General features: G+C 43.2%; 2 protein-coding genes across 2 annotated transcripts in view; both read left to right on the forward strand.

Moving 5' to 3' along the window:
• Positions 1-12,871, forward strand: part of LOC115092941 (prominin-2-like) — a 192,004-nt gene extending 179,133 nt beyond the window's left edge. Inside the window, exon 11 of the mRNA XM_029604436.1 lies at positions 12,791-12,871. The gene's annotated coding sequence lies outside the window, so the exon portion shown is untranslated. The remainder of the gene's footprint in view (positions 1-12,790) is intronic.
• The window catches only part of PROM2 (prominin 2), a 281,934-nt gene continuing 272,886 nt past the window's right edge, over positions 12,866-21,913 (forward strand). Inside the window, exon 1 of the mRNA XM_029604437.1 lies at positions 12,866-12,943. Within this exon, the coding sequence (XP_029460297.1) occupies positions 12,939-12,943 (5 nt within the window). The 5' untranslated portion in view covers positions 12,866-12,938. The remainder of the gene's footprint in view (positions 12,944-21,913) is intronic.

Here is a 21,913-nt window from a genome sequence, read left to right on the forward strand (position 1 = left end):
TGAAATGCTCCAGGGAGCATTCTGTGAAATGCTCCCTGTTCCGCGCGCAGGTCACTAGAGGCAGGCAGAGCTCCAGAGTCTCAATGCGTGGATGAGACGATGGTGCAAGGAAGAGGGATTCAGTTTTGTTAGGAACTGGGGAACCTTTTAGGGAAGGGGGAGTCTCTTCCGAAGGGATGGGCTCCACCTTAACCAGGGTGGAACCAGACTGCTGGCACTAACCTTTAAAAAGGAGATAGAGCAGCTTTTAAACTAGAACAAAGGGGAAAGCCGACAGTCGCTCAGCAGCGCATGGTTCGGAGAGAGGTATCTTCAAAGGATACTAATGATGCATTAGAATTAGGGCATCCCATCAGTGCGGTTCCAATAATAAGAAAAGTAGTCCAAATGCCTGTAACTAAAAACTCACCTGAGCTAAAAAATTCTAACTTATCCCTATCAATTAAAAAGCAGAATGAAAATACAAACAAAAAACAAATTTTGAAATGTTTGTATGCTAATGCCAGAAGTCTAAGAAGTAAGATAGGAGAATTAGAATGTATAGCAGTGAATAATGACATAGACTTAATTGGCATCTCAGAGACATGGTGGAAAGAGGATAACCAATGGGACAGTGCTATACCAGGGTACAAATTATATCGCAATGACAGAGAGGAGCACTCGGGAAGAGGTGTGGCGCTTTATGTCCGGGATGGCATAGAGTCCAACAGGATAAACATCCTGCATGAGACTAAATGCAAAATTGAATCTTTATGGGTAGAAATCCTTTGTGTGTCAGGGAAGACTATAGTGATAGGAGTATACTACCGTCCACCTGGTCAAGATGGTGAGATGGACAGTGAAATGCTAAGAGAAATTAGGGAAGCTAACCAAATTGGTAGTGCGGTAATAATGGGAGACTTCAATTACCCCAAAATTGACTGGGTAAATGTATCATCGAGACACACTAGAGAGATAACGTTCCAGGATGGAATAAATGAAAGCTTTATGGAGCAATTGGTTCAGGAACCGATGAGAGAGGGAGCAATTTTAGATCTAATTCTCAATGGAGCACAGGACTTGGTGAGAGAGGTAATGGTGGTGGGGCCGCTTGGCAATAGTGATCATAATATGATCAAATTTGAATTAATGACTGAAAGAGGAACCGTGTGCAAATCCAAGGCTCTTGTACTAAACTTTCAAAAGGGAAACTTTGATAAAATGAGAAAAATTGTTAGAAAAAAACTAAAAGCAGCTACAAAAGTAAAAAATGTGGAAGAGGCGTGGTCATTGTTAAAAAAAATACCATTCTAGAAGCACAGTCCAGATGTATTCCACACATTAAGAAAGGTGGAAAGAAGGCAAAACGATTACCGGCACGGTTAAAAGGGGAGGTGAAGAAGCTATTTTAGCCAAAAGATCTTCATTCAAAAATTGGAAGAAGGATCCAACAGAAGAAAATAGGATAAAGCATAAACATTGGCAAGTTAAATGTAAGACATTGATAAGACAGGCTAAGAGATAACTTGAAAAGAAGTTGGCTGTAGAGGCAAAAACTCACAATAAAAACTTTTTAAAATATATCCGAAGCAGAAAGCCTGTGAGGGAGTCAGTTGGACCATTAGATGATCGAGGGGTTAAAGGGGCACTTAGAGAAGATAAGGCCATCACGGAAAGATTAAATGATTTATTTGCTTCGGTGTTTACTGAAGAGGATGTTAGGAAGGTATCCGTACTGGAGAAGGTTTTCATGGGTAATGATTCAGATGGACTGAATCAAATCACGGTGAACCTGGAAGATGTGGTAGACCTGATTGACAAACTGATGAGTAGTAAATCACCTGGACCAGATGGTATACACCCCAGAGTTCTGAAGGAACTAAAAAATGAAATTTCAAACCTATTAGTAAAAATTTGTAACCTATCATTAAAATCATCCATTGTACCTGAAGGCTGGAGGATAGCTAATGTAACCCCAATATTTAAAAAGAGCTCCAGGGGCGATCCAGGAAACTACAAACTGGTTAGCCTGACTTCAGTGCCAGGAAAAATAGTGGAAAGTGTTCTAAACATCAAAATCACAGAACATATAGAAAGACATGGTTTAATGGAACAAAGTCAGCATGGCTTTAGCCAAGGCAAGTCTTGCCTCACAAATCTGCTTCACTTTTTTAAAGGAGTTAATAAACATGTGGATAAAGGTGAACTGGTAGATGTAGTATACTTGGATTTTCAGAAGGCATTTGACAAAGTTCCTCATGAGAGGCTTCTAGGAAAGGGATAGGTGGTGATGTCCTTTCTTGGATTGCAAACTGGCTAAAAGACAGGAAATTTAGAGTATGATTAAATGGACAATTTTCTCAGTGGAAGGGAGTGGGCAGTGGAGTGCCTCAGGGATCTGTTTTGGGACCCTTACTTTTCAATATATTTATAAATGATCTGGAAAGAAATACGACGAGTGAGATAATCAAATTGGCAGATTATACAAAATTATTCAGAGCAGTTAAACCATAAGTGGATTGTGATAAATTGCAGGAAGACCTTGTGAGACTGGAAAATTGGGCATCCAAATGGCAGATGAAATTTAATGTGGATAAGTGCAAGGTGATGCATATAGGGAAAAATAACCCATGCTATAGTTATAGAATGTTAGGTTCCATATTAGGTGCTACAACCCAAGACCTCCTGTACTCGAATCGTGTTGCCGTATTGCAAAATGGCGCCAATACGGCAACACGATTCGAGTGCAGGAGGTCGTTCCCGGACGTTCATATGACAGGGCAAAGGTAGCGCTGGCGCCATTTCTATCAACGCACCCGTGGCCCAAGAGTGGAAGATCACACCGGGACCCCCCCACTGGACCCCAGGTAATTTAAGACATTTTTGGGGGGTTCGGGAGGGTGGGGGATTTATTTTAAAGGGTCGGGGTGGGTTTTAGGGTTGTTTTAGTGTGCCGGTTTTCCCGCCCTCCCCCTTCCCCCGATTTACGATTTTTGACAATAAATCGGGGGAATTCCTATTATATATCGCCTCTAACGATTTTTGACGATTTAAAATATATCGGACGATATTTTAAATCGTCAAAAAACGATTCACATCCCTAAACATTATATTCAGTCCATACCTCCTGAGGCTTGTCAGCCCACAGTGTTTCAGGCTTTGGACTCTCTCCTCCTTTTGGACCGACCTGGTACTGTTTCTTTGTCTTCTTATTACAAAAGTCTGAGGACCCTTGTCAAGGTGGATGCCTGTGCCATTTTGGCCAAGCGATGGACTAAGGATGGTCACTTGGCTCTCGCTCAGTCTACTTTATAGTCCGGCTTCCGATGTATTGCAGCAGTAACTGCCAATATGTACTATCAAGAAATGCAGTTTAAGTTTTTCTACAGAGCGTATCTTTCCCCCCGAGTTATGTATCTAGCCAAGCTATCAGAGACTGCATTGTGTGCCAAATGTAATGTGGTCCCTGGGTCCATTTTTCACTTGTTTTGGGGCTGCCCCCAGATTAAAATCTTTTGGGGCTATATCACTCAATATCTTGCTGACCTTTTCGATATGAACATTCCTGTTTCCCCAGTGGCGCTTTTGTTTGACAGTATTCCCCCTTTAATCATTCGGGGTCGGGGGCCACACCTATTTGTTCAGAAGGCCTGCTTGGTTGGGAAATGCCTCATTCTCGTGCTCTGGAAAGGAGCTGAAGTACCTACCTTCTGGATGTGGAGGAATTCTTTGCACCATCTGATGCAGATGGAACATATGGCCTCTGATACTTCTCCGGCTCATTGGCGGCTATTTCTGCAGACATAAGATTGTTACCTCCAATAGTTGCCGCACCGTTCCGGAGTCTCATCATGAATGTCTGACCTATACTCATTTGTCTTGTTACTGCAGACCTACACAGTTTCCTGAGCTGACAGGGTTTATTATTGGACTGAATGAGCTTGGGAATGGGTGGGGGGTGGCTTCTTTGGGGATTGTTTGTATCATTGTCTTACTACATATTGTAAACTGCTTTGGTGTTGTAGTCACTTGCTGGGGGATAGTTTCCCTCAGCGGGCGGTGTTATCTATGCAATAAAAATTGTTGAAACTAAAAGGCTTTAACACTTTCCTGAACTTCACGTAGGTGGCTAAATGATTCCACAATGTAACACCTTCCTAGTATTAGCAGTAAAATATATGCCTCAAAAGGTATGCAAGGTGGATGCAGAGTTGAAGAAGGCAGCCCAGCATAAAAATGAATCCGACGATAGTGAGAGAAAATCCCAAAATAGAGTAAGGAAGGTTTCAGTTTTTCTTGCCAACAATTATTATCTGTGGAGATGGTAGATACTGTTTGGACCTTTTAACTCCATGTGATGTAGCAAAAGATGCTTTTAATTTACCTGATTTATCACTGGCCATGAATAATTATCACTTAAGCATTTGAAAGAAATAGCAATTTTCCTTGCAAGTTTACAGATTTTTGGTTTATTTCTCAAAGAACAGATCTCTAGCACAAATCTCTAGAAGCAAGTTCTCTAGCATCCCTGGCACCAATGAGCTATAATTATTGGCTGGGAGATTTGTTTTCCTCCTCTTTGGGATTTTTTCCTGAGGAAAGAAATCAGCTTGGGATCTTCCCACAGAACCAGGATTGCTGCTTCTCCTCGACATACAGTCACTAGTCTTAACGAGCTGGATGTGGAGGAGAACATGGTATGATCACTTAATCTTTCTGATAAAGTATCTTGAGCCCTTCTGGTCTATTGATGTAACTGTCTGACCTTGTGATATGTGCAGCACAGTTTGCACCATGTTAATTTGACACAAAACCATGCTAAGAGGTATAGAAAAGAAGAAAGATGGCAAGCAGGAAATAGAAGATGGAGGGAGGGAAAGCGAGAGAGGAGATGGAAGGTGAGAGGGGAAGAGAAGAGAGAGGAGAGATAAAGGAAAAGGTGAAAAGTACAAAGAGAAGAAAAGGAAGGAAAATGGAGAGACAGGGGAAGGGAGATGGGTGGAAAAGGGGCAAGGGGAGGCGAAAGGGGAGTGGTGCACAAAAAGGAGATCAAGCAGCAGAAAGGAGGAAGAGGAGGGTATGGAATTTGGGAAGGGAAAATAACATGGAGAAATGAAGGCGGGAAAATGGTAGGTGTAAGGGACTGAGGAAGGTGAGGCAGACATAGGAGAGAGATTCAAAGCATGATAGAAAAGTCAGGAAAGGGGGGGAAGTGATGTCATGCTGCCAAATGGCCGCTTACAGGTCGCGCTCCGGACCCTGATTTTATAATCTTCCCTGCAGCATTGCCATCAGGCTGCAGAGATCAGCTGTGAACATACTGTGTGTATTGGGCAGTTTTGGTGATGGGAGGAAAAAATCGGTTGATCTAAAGCACTTCTCCTACGAAGCAGTGGTGGCGAAAAAGTCGGAGGACCCGGCCATGGAGGAGGACAGAGAACATGGTGGCTGTGAATCAGGCCATGCGGAGGGGAGTGCAGCGTCAGAAATTCATCAATGGCAAGTCGATCTGTCTCCAGAGATGATTTTCAGCTGTGGTTTGGAGAGCTGAGAGGTGATATGAGCTCTCTGAAGCAAGAAATCAAATCAATAGTGGTAGAGTTGTGGCGAAAGTGTGCAGAGTTGGGAGATAGGGTTGATGCCATTCAGCACCAGATTGAGGATCAGGTGTGGGCCTGTGAGCATATTCAGCAGGAAGATCAGGAAGATAATGCCTTACTGAAAGATTGGGTGGAAGATCTAGAAAATAGGTCAAGAAGAGGAACCTGAGGTTCCGGGATGTCCCTGAGGAAGCTGCTTATCTAATATCTGATATCTGTGACCTAATCCTACATGACATCAAGGGGAGGGAGGAGATCCCTAAACTGGTGCTTGAGAGAGCGCACAGGTCTTTGGCTTATCCTCAAGGGAATGTGCCCCAGGATATTGTGGTGTGCTTTCATGACTACATTGTGAAAGAGAAGGTGATGGTCCAAGCGAGGAAGATGAAAGGTATTCAATGGCACGGACACAAAGTAGAAGTTTTCCAAGATCTATCTCCTCTCATGATTAGGAAATGGTGGGACTTCTGGGATGTGCTGCAGGCCCTTCAGACTGGAAATCATTGATACAAGTGGTTATTTCCTTTTGGATTACAATTTTCCATTAATGGGGTAACCTCTCAAGTTAAATCAGTGGATGAAGCGAGGAAAATACTTCAAGCAGCTGGTTTAGTGAAGTCTGTGGCTTCCATCAAGAGTATTTCTTCCGCTCTGGCTGGCAGGGAGACCAGTCCTCATTGGCAGAGGGTACAATCCAGAGGAAAGCACCTGAGGAGACATTCCAATGGATCTTCTTCTTCTTCGAGAGGCAGCAACTTGAGTGCAGAGTTGGGATGGTGCAGAGCAAGTTGGCTATCCTGGCAGACTTAGTGAAGTCCATGCTTTTGGACTCTAGGGTCTGCTGTTGTTGTATTTTATCCAGGTTCTTTATTTGATGGTTTCATTGGATTGCTTATTTAAGGTTATCAAAGGGGAAGAAGGTATTTATGCTACATTATGCATTGGGTCGGTAGGGCAGGTTAAAGAGTGGTCTGGGGAAGCTGAGTGTTGTCATTCCTCAGATAGGAGGTGGGAGTGTTTTGGGTGGGGAAAGAGGGAGGGAAAGGGGAGGGTTTTGGGGCAGGAAAGGGGATATACTGAGCTGAGGATATGTGTGGTACTGGGATGGCAGTTTTGGGGGCAGAATAGTTTGGTGTATAAAGTATTCAGTTGATTTTGGAGGTGGGATGTTTGTTATAATGCCCAAGAGTTGTGTCTGGGATTGGAAAATTATATACAAACCAGTTAATGGGGGAATTAAAGATTTTGTCATGGAATGTTAAAAGGTTAAATACCTACATCAAGAGGATGCGGCTTTTGAATGATGCTATTAATATGAGGGTGGATGTATTGCTATGTCAGGAAACTCACTTATGGAAAAGACACGAAAGACTGATGGCTTCGCATCATTTCCCACTCCAATTTTTTGCTTCAGCTACAAAATCTAATAAATATTGTGGGGTGGGTATTTTGTCCTCCAAGAATGTGGTGGTAGATGTGCTCTCTGTTTTGAAGGATGTGGAAGGGAGGTATCTTATAATTGGGGAATGTCACTTATATCTTACGGAATGCTTATGGCTCTAATTCTAGTCAGGGGAGGTTTTTACAGGGGTTTTCAAACATTCTGCAGCAATGGGCGGAAGGTCATATTCTTATAGGAGGGGATTTTTAATATTACTAGATACCCATTTTTAGATAATAGTGGGGGAGTGGGGGGCCTCTAGAGTGAACAGGAAAGGTTTAAATGGCTGATTTGGAGTTGGTGGATATTTGGCACCTCTTACACCCCTCTGAACAAAAGAATACTTTTTTCTCAATGGCCTACAAAGTTTACTCTCTGACTTTTTCATAGTGGATAAGTCCCTGGTGAATACGGTAAGGAAAACTGAGATTGATCCCATAACATGGTCTGACTATGCGGCTAAGTAGTTGACTCTGCAGGGGCGGGGCTGGGGGAGGGGGGGCAGTCAGGAGATGGATGCTGGCGGCTCCATGAGAGTTTATTGGATGATAATGAGTTTGATGAGTTTTTGAGAGAGGAGATGAGCATGTATCTCTCTGAAAATGAGAATGGAGAAGTGTCCGTGGGGACTCTTTGTGCCTGTTTTAAGACAGTCGCCAGAGGTAAATTGATTGCTAGGGCTTCCTTTTTAAAGAGAAAGCGTGAAAAGAAACGAGTGTGGCTGTTGACCCAGATAGGTTAAATGGAGGTGCGTCATAAAGGATGTGTGAATAATGTGATAGGGAAGAAGCTGGGGCAGCTGAGAGCTGAATTACGGGATCTAGATGTATGGAAGATTGCATTTCAGTTGGCTAGGGTGAAGCAAGAATATTTTGAAGGGGGTAATAAAGCCAGCAGATTATTAGCAAGAAAGCTTAAGGTTAGGGCAACATAAAACCAGATTTTAAAAAGCAAAGACAGGGCGGGTAAGATGGTATCTCATAATGTGAGTATTAGAGCCCAGTTTTCCCAGTTTTATAAGGAGTTGTACCTTTCTCTTACAGATATTTGCAAGTCCGCTATAGATGAATATCTAGGAGATATAGGTGTGCCTAGAACAGACATCATACAACAGGAAAGGTTAAATAGGGAAATATCTGAATCGTAAGTTGCTCAGGCAATTAAGGAGTTGAAAATGGGCAAATCCCCAGGGCTAGATGTATTTTCAGCATGGTTTTACAAGCAGTTGGCTTCGATGGTAGTTAGGCCTTTGGCGGTTGCTTTTAATGACCTGTTAGCGAGTAGAAGCATTGCAGCTGATGCCATTAGAGCCAGCATTACGTTGTTGGCGAAGCTGGGGAGGGAAGTGACTCTGTGTGGGTCCTATAGGCCCATTTCCCTTATAAATCTGGACATAAAAATTTTGGCTAAGTGCCTTAGTGAGATAGTGGATTTCCTGATACATCCAGATCAAACCAGATTGTGTCCGGGTAGATTGGCAGCAGATTATGTGAGGGAGGGTGATGGATCTTATATGGTGGGCTCTGGAGTCGCAGACCCCGCTGGCTTTGTTAATGGTAGATGCTGAAAAGGTGTTTGATCTAGTCCATTGGGATTACTTGTTTTCTGTATTAGAGAAATTTGGTTTAGGAGGGAACTTTTCTACTTGTTTTCTGGAGTTGTATAGTAACCCTAGTGCTAGCATAAAGGTTAATGGGGGATATTTGGAGATGTTCCCGATAGGCAGAGGTACGAGGCAGGGATGTCCACTTTCTCCGCTACTTTTTACTTTATATTTGGAGCCTGTAGCTGCTAAGATCCTCAGGTTTAAGGGTGGGGAATCATGAATACAAAATTTCTATGTTCGCAGATGATGTCCTGTTTATGGTAGCTTCTCCTGATAAGTCCCTGTCTTTTCTTATGGAAGAACTGGTGAGATTTGGCAGGGTCTCTGCGTATCAGTTAAATGCGGATAATTCTGAATTTTTGAGTATTACTCTTCTGCCACAGCAGGTTGCTGTAATTAAGTAGAGATTCCCCTTTAAAATTGTGACTACAGAGGTAAAATATCTGGGGGTGAAGATTGGCACTAAATTGGATAGCCTTTTTACCGTAAATTGTGATGGAGTATGGAATAAGGTCCTAGGGGACCTTCAGAGGTGGGAGCGGGCATCTTTTTCTTGGTTGGGTAGAATTTTGATTGTAAAAATGAATGTTCTACCTAGGCTTAGTTACCTATTCCAGACTTTTAAAACAAGATGGTAGACGGTCCAGAAAAGCCATGGAAATGAAAGAATAAAATCTAGACCGATGCCTTGGAAAGGATTAATTCATTTATTATTGAACATGCCCGACTCTGGCCAAAGTTTCGCTTTATGGCTGCATCAGGGGCTCTACAAAAACCATATTAAATTTTATTAATAATAAAACAATCCATATAAATAAAACAAAACAAATGAATCGGTAAGTTGCATAATAATATAAAAATTGTCCATAACAAGCTATATATATATATTTTTTTTTTTAATGGAGAAGCGAGGTGACCGCGTAAGTATAGAACAGAGAAGAAGTGAACATTACCTTTAACATAGGTAAAATCTAGAGTGTGTACTCTAGTTCAATATATAATCTCTCTATGAATATCCACTGAAAATGAAAAATGAAAAATTAAAAAATTGTTTAAAAACTAAAAGAAAAGCAAATAAAACAAGATTGCTTTTTATTAAAAAAAATATATAAATTAAGATGGTCGGTAATAACGATTTTTACCTGATTTGGTATGTCAAATCAATTTTGTACATATCTTGTTCAGTCAACCTGTAAAAATAGGTAATATACTTGGTAATAGCTGTAACTTTACAAAATCCTTATAACTGAAATTGTAGTTTTAGTTCTTTCAGAACCCTGGGATGTATGCCATCTGGTCCAGGTGATTTACTACTCTTCAGTTTGTCAGTCTAGGTTCACTGTGATTTGGTTCAGTTCATCTGAATCATCACCCTTGAAAAATGTCTCCAGAACAGGTATCTTCCCAACATCCTCTTCGGAAAACACCAAAACAAAGAAATTGTTTAATCTTTCCGTGATGGCCTTATCTTCCCTAAATGCCCCTTTACCTTTAAACCCTCAATCATCTACAGTCCAACTGACTCTCTCAGAGGCTTTTTGCTTCGGATATATTTTAAAAAGTTGTTATTGTGAGTTTTTGCTTCTAAGGCCAATTTCTTTTCAAATTCTCTCTTAGCTTGTCTTATCAATGTCTTACATTTAACTTGCCAATGCTTATACTTAATCCTGTTTTCTTCTGATGGAACCTTCTTCCATTTTTTGAATGAAGATCTTTTGGCTAAAATAGCCTCTTTCACCTCACTTTTTAGCTATGCTGGCCACCATTTGACCTTCCTTCCACTTCTCATGTGAGGAATACATATGGACTGTGCTTCTAATATGGTATTTTTTCACAATGTCCATACCTCTTGCACACTTTTTATCTTTATAGCAGCTATTGTATTCCATATTTATATTATTTTCAGTCCATTCTTATTGGTATCTCTGCATATATAACAAATTACAATCTATATTTACTATGTATTATGCCTGAAACTTTCTAAATACAATGAGAAGGCATTGGGTATATTGATATGCATACATACTTTGAAAATATGGGGGGTTGGGGGAAGAATAAAGGGAAACTTTGGACGATATGTACCTTGCTGATATGACAGGAGACATGAAATGCTATTTGGCTGTATTATACTATAGACAGTGGATAATGTTTGATGTTATAATTGGTTCAATATAAACTGTTAATTAAAAAAAAACAGGGAGGAGAGAAAATATAGAAACATGAGAGGAATTGAAACATAGAAATATGGCTTCAGAAAAAGACCATACACCTATCTAGTCTGCCCAAATAATAGATAATAGAAAGACACCTAAATTAGAAATAAGCACAAAAGAAAGTGGGGAATGATCAGGAGAAAGGAACGAGAAAGAAACATAAAAGAAGATGATAGGAAGAAAGAGAATAATAGACCAAGAAACACAAACCGGATTCGACAATGCTTTATTGAAACCAGTAATTTTATTGAAACCAGTAATTTTCAAAAGTTTGCACAGAAAACAAAGAGTTATGCACCTAAGTTGGCTGCATTTGCTTATGTGGATTTACAGCCACCTAAAACTACATGCTTACCTTCGTAAGATGCATGCATTTCATAGCTTACAAAAAAGGTGTGATGGGATGGGACGGGGGCATTTCAGGTGCATCGTTGATTTATGCATGAAACTTACATTTTCCAAAGTTATGCACATAAGAAGCATACCACCCAATTTTGCAATAGGTAAAGTTATGCACATGTATTTAGCTGCATTATAACCCAATATCCAAACTCAATTTATATGTATATTTTGTATGTGGAAATTGGGTTGTTTTGTGCACACTTGAAATTACACGCATAACGGTAATTAGGCGCATTAATGAAAATTTACCCAAAAGAGGTCAATGGTAAGAATAGGGTTGAGAGGATGAGTAAAAGAAATGGGTAGGGGTGTGAATTGTGTGATCGATCGTCTTAATGATCGATTTTGGCTGGGGGGGAGGGAAATCTTATCGTCCTGTTGTTTTTTTTTAAAAAATCGTTAAAAATCGTAAATCGGGGGAGGGCGGGAAAACCGGCACACCAAAAAACCCTAAAACCCACCCCGAACCTTTAAAACAAATCCCCCACCCTCCCGAACCCCCCCAAAATGTTTTAAATTACCTGGGGTCCAGTGGGGGGGTCCCGACGTGATCTCCCTCTCTCTGGCCACGACTGCGTTGAGAGAAATGGCGCCGGTGGCCCTTTGCCCTTATCATGTGACAGGGCAAAGGTAGCACCGGCGCCATTTTGGTTCCTGGTTCCCGACGTCACGCATCCAGGAGATCGCCCCCGAACCCCGGCTGGACCCCCAGGGACTTTTGGCCAGCTTGGGGGGCCTCCTGACCCCCACAAGACTTGCCAAAAGTCCAGCGGGGGTCCGGGAGCGACCTCCTGCATGCGGGCCGTATTGCCAATCTTCAAAATGGCGCCGGCGCTACCTTTGCCCTCACTATGTCATACAGACGATGGTCGCCCGTATGACATAGTGAGGGCAATGGTAGCGCCGGCGCCATTTTGAAGATTGCCCTCACTATGTCATACGGGCGTCGGTCGCCCGTATGACATAGTGAGGGCAAAGGTAGCGCCGGCGCCATTTTGAAGATTGGCAATACGGCCCGCGTGCAGGAGGTCGCTCCCGGACCCCCGCTGGACTTTTGGCAAGTCTGCTGAAAGCAGGCGTAAATCTGCCAACAAAGGTAGGGGAGGTTTAGATAGGGCCGGGGGGGGGGGGGGGGGTTAGGTAGGGGAAGGGAGGGGAAGGTGCGGGGGGGTGAAAAGAAAGTTCCCTCCGAGACCGCTCTGATTTCGGAGCGGCCTCGGAGGGAACAGGCAGCGCGCGCCAGGCTCGGCGCACGCAAGCTGCACAAATGTGCACCCCCTTGCGCGCGCCAACCCCGGATTTTAGAAGATCTTATAAAATCCAGCGTACTTTTGTTCGCACCTGGTGCGCGAACAAAAGTAAGCGCTTGCGCAAATTTATAAAATCTACCCCTATGTGTTCTTCTGCCCTTACCTGTGTCTGCTTCCTTTGTCTGCGCCATTCAGTATTGAAACCTTTTCCGACTTCCCTTCACCACCTTGCAGATGGATCACACACTTTGGCAGAATAGCAGGTTTGTGATTGCTCTTTTTTTCTTCTTTCTTCCCAGGTGGATTGTGGCAATCGTGTTGTGCTGCATCCTGATTTTGATTATTCTCTGTAACCTCCTGGGGCTGGTGCTGGGTGTCTGGTGGATATCTAAACAGGAGGGTCTGAATGACCACACCAGTACAGGAGAGACGGCTGTATTCTTACTCATGACGTAAGATTTTTTACTTCCATTATCTGCCTCTTACTAACATTGTGCAGACTAGCACCAGTATCCTCTCATAAGAACATAAGAGTTGTTATTCCCACATAAAACAAAGTTTCATCAAACCCAGTATCAACAGTCATTAGCTCAAACTATCCTAATTGTGAAAGTTGTAACTCCTGCTTTGAATCTAAAATAGCACATATCAGAGAAGAAGTGGAAGCAAAAAAGGTCATACAGATTGAGCCAGAGAATAAATATCAGGAACTTATTGATACCAGCCTCACCCAGGATTGATACTTCCCAATCACTGATGAGGTCCACACATGATAGATGTAAGTTGAGACATAACTTTAGCTATCCTAGCTACAATCTGATTGAAACTCCATGATCTTTTATAAGGTTTTAGTGTATAGATTCTTTACAATATAAAAACATTTATATAGGTATGATGTGAATAACCACTTGTACAATATATTAGACCAAGGTCTGTCCAGACTAATTAAGGCTTTGAATGAAGGATGATTAGAATGGATAGTAATGAGTTAACACTTCATTAAGACAAGGTAATCTCTGAGATCATTTTAAACATACTATAATTCGACCAGTACTGAAGAAGCCTTTCCTACATCTGAACTAGTGAAACAGATTGTCCTTTCCCAAATACAATCCTTCCTTAATAAGACAGGAGTGTTAGATCCATATCAATCTGGGTTTATGGTGGAATTCAGGACCGAGAGGGTGATACTTACCTTGACAGATGAAACAAGACTTATTATGGACTATTGGGGGAAGCCCACTTAGTTCTACTAGATCTTTCAAGTGGTTTTGAATTTGTGAACCATTTCACTCCCTTTAAGAGATGTTTGAACTTAGGCCTAGGGGGAATAGTCTTCCACTGGGTGAAGTTTTGGTAAGTGGGCCTGCTAAAACAGTTAAGATTACAGGATAGTTCATCATACCCTTGATCTATGGCCTGGTGTGTTCCCCAGGGTTTTGTGCTGTCACCAGTATTTTTTAATATCTGTATTCTGTCTTTATGCAGACAATTTAAAGATATTACTACCACTTGCGGATAATGCTATAGAAACAATAAATAATTTCAATTCCTATTTAGTGACAGTTTTTAATTGGGGAAAAGACAAAGATATTTTGGGTTGGAAATAAAGATCATACACATTGGGACTTCCTCCCTGCAACTGAAATTATAAACTATGTCCCTAAAAGGGCTATTTTCAAAAGCCATATATCCAAGTAGATGGCTATTTACCCAGATGAAAGAGCTGTCTAAAAACTGCCCACCCTGAATGCGGATAAAAGCACACATGGGGATCAACAATATGTGTACTTTTACCCACGATAATATAGGTGAAATTAGCGGTGGAGGTTAGGACATGGGAGGCAACAATGCACATAATTCTATATTTTCAAAACTATGTGAGTTGTTTTTCATGGTAAAAGTATCGGCTGAAAAAAGAGACACAAGTCTTTGCATGTACTTTTTCCCTAGAAAATTTTCAAACAGAAAGTATGCCATTTTTCCCTTTGAGAACTAATGTGAAGTTTGTGGAGAAAGGAACCCACAGACTTGGCAATAATCTGCATAGATTTCAAAATTGCTCCCTAAGGAGGTCATTTTTAAAAGGGATCGGATGCGAAAAGTCCCTTTTCACGTGCGATACCTAGATCATAGCAGGTTCTGGGTGGCATCCGCACCGGAAGGGGAGGAGTCGGGTGGCACCAGGGTGGACGCCACGAAGACGTCACTGACGGCGAAAAGGTAAGGGACCCGTTCGCCGCCAGTTTTGCGCTGTTAAGGTTTTGAGCTGTTTGGTGGATTCTTAGGTGCTGCAGTGATGGCCACTCCCACGGGGAGGAGCTGTAGGTGAGACAGACTGGTAGATGTTAATTTACTCACACTCTTGTAGCTGTAATGGTGAAGTTCCAAACAGGTAGAAGTATAAGTAGCAGGCACCAAGGTAGACAACTCAGGCCCTCGAGGAGCGAGTACCTGGATACTGGATAGGTACCTGGAAAGAAGCATAGGGACCCCGAGGAGCGGGTACCCAAGTTAGTAGAACCCCGGAGGTTAGAGAGAGCTTCTAGCAGCAGCAAGAAACAGAAGAGCAGCTTAGACTGGACGAATCCAATCCTTGCTAACTCAAAGTCAGTCAGCAAATGGGCAACCTTAATACCCGGATGAAGTGACATCCCGAGGTTCACGCCAATGTTGGAATAAAGACGTGGGTAGCACGCGCGCACCCTAGGAGGCCCTCAGGTGAATCATGGTGGAATGCCTTTCCATAGCCATTCCAGGGACACTGGAGAATGCGGCGGTCACTATTTTCCCGAGGCTGGTGGAGGAAGCAAATATTGAGGTGAGGCAAGTAGGACGAAGCCATCTGAGTCCGACGGACACAACAGTACCCCCCTTCAAAGGACCTCCTCCAGACCCCCTACCTGGTCTTAGTTTCTGAGGATGTGATCGGTGATACTGATTCAGCATCTTTTTGTCCATGATATTGGCCATAGTTTCCCACGAGTTATTTTCTGGCCCATAGCCCTCCCATGATAGGAGGTATTCCCAAACTCTGCCTCTCTTCCTTACATCAAGTATTGCATCGACTTTGCACTCGATGTCCTCTTCTGCGTCAACAGGAGGGGGATCTCGTGTCTTGGTGCTGAATTTGTTGAGAATGAGCAGTTTCAATAGAGAGACGTGAAACGCGTTATGGATCCTCATTGCTGGGGGAAGTCTGAGACTGTAGGAGAGATTGCCCAGATGTCAAAGGATGGGAAATGGTCCGACATAGCGTGGAGCAAAGTGAGCTGATGGTAGCTTAAGTCTAAGGTGCTTTGTTGACAGCCAGACTTTATCACCAGGCTTGAAGTCAGGAGCCTTGCCGTGATGAGCATCATAGCCCCTTTTAGCTCAGATTCCAGCTTTAATGAGCATCTCCTTGGTCTTCTTCCAAAGTTGTTGAATCTCATTGGCAGTAGCTTGAGCTGCCAGGGACGACCCTGATAGCAGAAGTGGCAAAGGTGGTGAAGGTAGTCGTCCATATACCACTTCGAATGGTGTTGATCCAGTAGATGTTGCTGGATGGGAGTTGATGGAAAACTCGGCCGATGGTAACAGTTCAGCCCAGTCATTCTGTCGTGAACTAACGTAGGCACGGAGGAACTGCTTGAGGGTACGGTTCATCCTCTCCATTTGACCATTTGATTGAGGATAGTAAGATGAAGTGAAGTCGAGAGTGATATCAAACTTCTTGCACAGAGCCTTCCAGAATTTGGCTGTGTATTGTACACTTCTATCTGAAACAATGTGTTTCGGCATGCCGTGCAGGCGAAAAATGTGACTGATGAAAAGCTTTGCAAGTTCACTAGCAGTTGGTAAGCCAGGAAGCGCCACAAAGTGAGCCATCTTTGAGAAACGATCCACTGTTACCCATATGGTGTTGTTGCCACCAGAGAGTGGTAAGTCCACCACAAAGTCCGTGGCAATGTGAGTCCTAGGCTCATCTGGCACTGGCAAGGGTTGAAGCTGGCCCCAGGGATGTCCGGGCGGAGGTTTCTGTCTGGCACAGTTGGCACAGGCCGCTACGTAAGCAAACATGTCCTCCTTCATCGACGGCCACCAGTAATATTTCTGTAGCTTTGCCAACGTTCTCCGTTGACCGGGATGTCCAGCCAATTTAGAGTCGTGAGCCCACGCTAGTAGTTTCTTCCAGAGGTTGTTAGGCATAATAGTCTTGCCCGAGGGCACTGGGTGAGTAGCAGAAAGAATGACTTTCTCTGGGTCAATGATGTGTTGCGGAGCATCAGGTACACCTTCAGATATGAAGGAGCGAGATAGGGCATCCGCTCTGATGTTTTTATCTCCAGGTCGATATTTCAAGAACAGGGAACATCTCGCCTGTCTATGGTTGAGGCACAGGGCACTCCTCGAACGCCATCTTTATCGCCAGTAGCTCTTTATCTCCAATGCCGTAATTTCTTTCTGCCGGCATGAAGTGTCTGGAGAAAAAGGAACAGGGACGTAGGATCTTGGAGTCACTGGTCTGACTTAGCACAGCCCCTACACCAACATCTGAGGCATCAATCTCCACGATGAAGGGGTGTGCAGGATCCAGATGTTGGAGACATGGCTTAGTAGACAAAGCATCCTTTAGCTTTTGAAATGCAGAAACAGCCTCTATAGACCAATTGGCAACATCGGCACCTTTCTTTGTCAGAGCTGTTAATGGTACAGTCAGTGAGGAGTAATTCTTTATGAAGGTTCTATAATAATTAGTGAATCCCAGAAATCTTCTGAGAGCTTTTAGACCAGTGGGTAGAGTCCATTTCTGAATGCTCTCAAGCTTTTGAGGATCCATCTGGAACCCTTTGTTAGATATTATGTACTCTAAGAAAGGTTCAGATTCCTTGTGGAATTCATATTTGGATAGCTTTCCATATAGACGATTCTCCTGCAGTCTCTGTAAAACCTTCTTGACATTCTCCTTATAGGTATTCAGATCTTGAGAGAATATCAGGATGTCATCCAGGTATACAATGACACATTGGTACAGTAGTTCATGCAGGATGCTATTCATCATGTTTTGGAAGACAGCTGGGGCATTGCACAAGCCGAAGGGCATCACTAAGTACTCAAAGTGTCCATCCCTGGTATTAAACGCAGTCTTCCATTTGTCACCTGAACGAATACGAACAAGGTTACATGCTCCTTTAAGATCAAGCTTGGAGAATATCTTGGCTCCCTGTAGTCTGTCAAATAGCTCTAAGATGAGTGGTAAGAGATAGCGGTCTTTGACTGTGATCTTGTTTAGACCACAATAATCAATGCATGGACGTAAGGATCCGTCCTTCGTCCCCACAAAGAAGAAGCTTGCCCCCGCAGGAGACTTGGATGGCCTTATAAAACCCTTTTGAAGATTTTCTTGGATGTATTCAGACATCACTTTATTTTCTACCACAGAGAGGGTGTAGACCCTTCCCTTGGGTGGTTCAGTATTCAGTTTCAAGTTGATAGCATAGTCGTAGGCTCTGTGTGGGGGTAGTACATCAGCAGTTTCTTTAGAAAATACATTTTGGAAAGATGCGTATTGAGGTGGCAGCCCAGGCAACAACAGGGTCGTTGGCATGCAGGGTATAGGAGAGACTTCCTTCAGGCACTTGCCACGATAATCTGGACTCCAACATGAAAGCTCCAGAGTAGCCCAGTTGAATTGAGGCATGTGCTTTTGCAGCCACGGTAACCCAAGTACTAGGGGGCATAGCCTTCTCTAGCACAAAGAGAGAAATGTTCTCTGTATGAAGAGCGCCTGTCCTTGAACTTACTGGTTCAATAAGTAGGGTTACTTCACCCAGTAAAGGCTCTCCATGGATAGAGGATAGTAGTAGCGGAGACGTCATGATAGTGGTGGGGATCTGCAAATGTTCCTGTCCCAGAGTCCACTAGGGCAAGAGTCTGATATTCAAGCGGTCCGCATATCAAGGAGACTGGAAGAGAGAGTGGAGGAGAGGGTGCAGTTAGACCTAAGAAGAGTCCTCCCACAGGACTTAGGTCTGCTAGTTTCCCAGACAGATTGGGAATGTTTGTACAGCATGGCCAGCTTGTCCACAATGCCTGCAGAGGCCCAATCTTTTTTGTTTTCTTTCTTTAAAAGTCAGGTGACTGCTGCTTAGTTGCCTTGGTTCTTCCTCGCCAGCAACAGGATTAGACTGAATAGGCTTAGTTATGGTCTTGACTCGGATTTCTCCCTGGCTAGGTCTCTTGGAACTCTTGACCTCTTGAACCTTATCCCAAAGTCGGTGATCAATCCTTGTGGACAACTTCATCAGGTCCTCCAAGGTCTCAGGCATTTCTCGAGCCACCAGTTCATCTTTTAGCCGGGAGTTCAGGCCTTCAAAGAAGAGTGTCTTCAGGCATCTCAAGTCCCAATTTAACTCTGAAGCCATAGTCTTAAATTCTATGGTGAAGTCTGGTAAAGGTTTATTACCTTGCTTCAGATGAACCAATGTAGATCCTGTTGTAGTGTACCGGGCAGGGTCATCAAATACAGATTTAAACCCAGTAAGATCCTTCAGGATGGGATCATCGCGTTCCCACAGCAGAGAAGCCCAAGCCAGTGCTCTTCCATCCAGATAAGACAGGATATATGTGGTCTTGGCATACGCTGTAGGAAAATGGTTAGGTTGCAGGGCAAAATGCATGCAGCATTGATTGATGAATCCCCTACATCTCCAAGCTTCCCCAAGAAGCGTGTAGGAGCGGAGAGGGGTACAACAGTTTTAAACCGTCACGTCTGGTAGTGTTTCTTCTTTAAGTAAGGTAGTAGAGGCGTTCATCTGTGAGTGCAGTAGATTAAAGGCCACAGTCAAGCTATCCAGCGAGTTCTGTTGTTTGAAGATTCGCTGGGCCAGGCCTGGAATGGCCTGCAATGCGGTGAGCTGAGCTGTATCCATGGAATTAGCAATCTGTTAAGGTTTTGAGGTGTTTGGTGGATTCTTAGGTGCAAAGTTCAAAATTCAGCAGCCCGACTACTAACAGGCGCAAAAAAGAGAGACCACATAACTCCCATCCTGAAAGAGCTACATTGGCTACCCGTATACTTCCGTATCATGTATAAAGCCATGTGTGTCATCTTCAAAACTATACATCAACGCATCTCCCTCGATCTTCAAATCCCCCTCCAAGCATACAATTCGACAAGACCTACCAGAGAAGTTTACAGAGGCGCCCTCCAAGTTCCTCCCACGAAAACAACCAGACACATTACCCTCAGAGATCGGGCCACCTCCACAGCTGGCCCTTCTCTATGGAATTCCATTCCTACAGATCTCGGACTAGAACCATGCCTCCTAACTTTTAGGAAAGGACTTAAGACTTGGTTATTCAAGCAAGCTTTCCCAGACACAATCTAATGACACAATCCAAGGACTCAATCCAAGGACTCCCCAAAACATTCAACCATTAACAATACCATTTGTACATAGTATTTAATTAATTTAATTTGTATTTTGTCTAACCAGTTATTCTTTCCTATCTCTTCCTTCTTCTCCAAGTTCTGTGACCCTTGTTAATTGTAACTGTTTCCTTCGATCACCACAGTTTTAGTTTGATGTATTTAATGCACCCCGTTTCATGTAAACCAGCAAGATATGTCCTCATGTTTGCCGGTTTATAAAAACCTTAAATAAATAAATAAATAAATAAAGTGATGGCCACTCCCACGGGGAGGAGCTGTAGGTGAGACAGACTGGTAGATGTTAGTTTACTCACACTCTTGTAGCTATAATGGTGAAGTTCCCAGCAGGTAGAAGTATAAGTAGCAGGCACCAAGGTAGACAACTCAGGCCCTCGAGGAGCGAGTACCTGGATACTGGATAGGTACCTGGAAAGAAGCATAGGGCCCCCGATGAGCAGGTACCCAAGTTAGTAGAACCCCGGAGGGTAGAGAGAGCTTCTAGCAGTAGCGAGAAGCAGCAGAGCAGCTTAGACCGGACGAATCCAATCCTTGCTAACTCAAAGTCAGTCAACAAATGGGCAACCTTAATACCCAGATGAAGTGACGTCACTCGAGGGGGACACCCCCAAGGTTCGCGCCAATGTTGGAATAACGACGTGGGTAGCGTGCGCGCGCACACTCTAGGAGGCCCTCAGGTGAATCATGGCGGAATGCCTTGCCATAGCTGTTCCAGGGACGCCGGAGAATGCGGCAAGCAGACACAGAGGTCACTATTTTCCCGAGGCTGGTGGAGGAAGCAAATATTGAGGTGAGGCAAGTAGGACGAAGCCGACTGACTCTGATGGACGCAACACGCGCCCAATAGCACCACCTTTTACGATGGCGCTATTGTGTGCGAAAGCTGGAAGTGTTTGCACCATGGAGGTGCGATCACTGCCGGCTTTCGCAGGCCCGCCCCCTGCTTTGCCACCCCACCCCCCGTTACCGTCGGATTTTCTAAGGTCTGCGACCTTAGAAAATCCAGGCCTAAATTACAAATTAGAAATGTGGGATGTATTCTATATTCTGAACTTATCCTATAGAACAAGACTGCTGAGGTAGTCAAGCAGACATTTATAAAGTTACTCTTGGTCTGCTACCTACAACCTTAATTAGAGAAAAAATAATCTCAGAATGGTCTTACAGGCCTTGATTATGCCCAGTTTAGACTATTGCAATTTCTCTATCATTTCCTCTTTCAATCACATTTTCTCCAAACTGCCGAGCCCTAACTTGTTTAACCTATTTCCCTAAAAAAGACATTCTGTCCCCTTTATCATGTTAGTTGCTCTTCTCCATACCTTTTCTAGTTCTGCTATATCATTTTTGAAATGGGGCAACCAGAACCACACACAATACTCAAAAGTAGTTGCATCATGCATCATAAGTCTATCAATAGGCATTATGATGTTTTCAGGTTTTATTTGTATTCCTTTTCAAATAATTCCTAACATTCTATTTGAGTTTTTGACTGGCTGCACAATGAGCTGAGGTTTCAATGTACTGTTCACAATGACTGTAAAATAATTTTCCAGAGTGTTAATTCCTAATAAGTAACCCAGCATTGTGCAAATATAATTAGAATTATTTTTCCCCATGTGCATCACTTTGCACTTCTCCTTCTTACATTGCATATGTCATTTAGATGCCCGCTTCCCTAGTCAATCATAAGAACATAAGAACATGCCATACTGGGTCAGACCAAGGGTCCATCAAGCCCCAACATCCTGTTTCCAACAGTGGCCAATCCAGGCCATAAGAACCTGGCAAGTACCCAAAAACTAAGTCTATTCCATGCTATTGTTGCTAGTAATAGCAGTGGCTATTTTCTAAGTTAATTTAATTAATAGCAGGTAATGGACTTCTCCAAGAACTTATCCAATCCTTTTTTAAACACAGCTACACTAACTGCACTAACCACATCCTCTGGCAACAAATTCCAGAATTTAATTGTGCACTGAGTGAA

Source organism: Rhinatrema bivittatum, chromosome 5, assembly GCF_901001135.1.
Source record: "Rhinatrema bivittatum chromosome 5, aRhiBiv1.1, whole genome shotgun sequence".
Lineage (NCBI taxonomy): Eukaryota > Metazoa > Chordata > Amphibia > Gymnophiona > Rhinatrematidae > Rhinatrema > Rhinatrema bivittatum.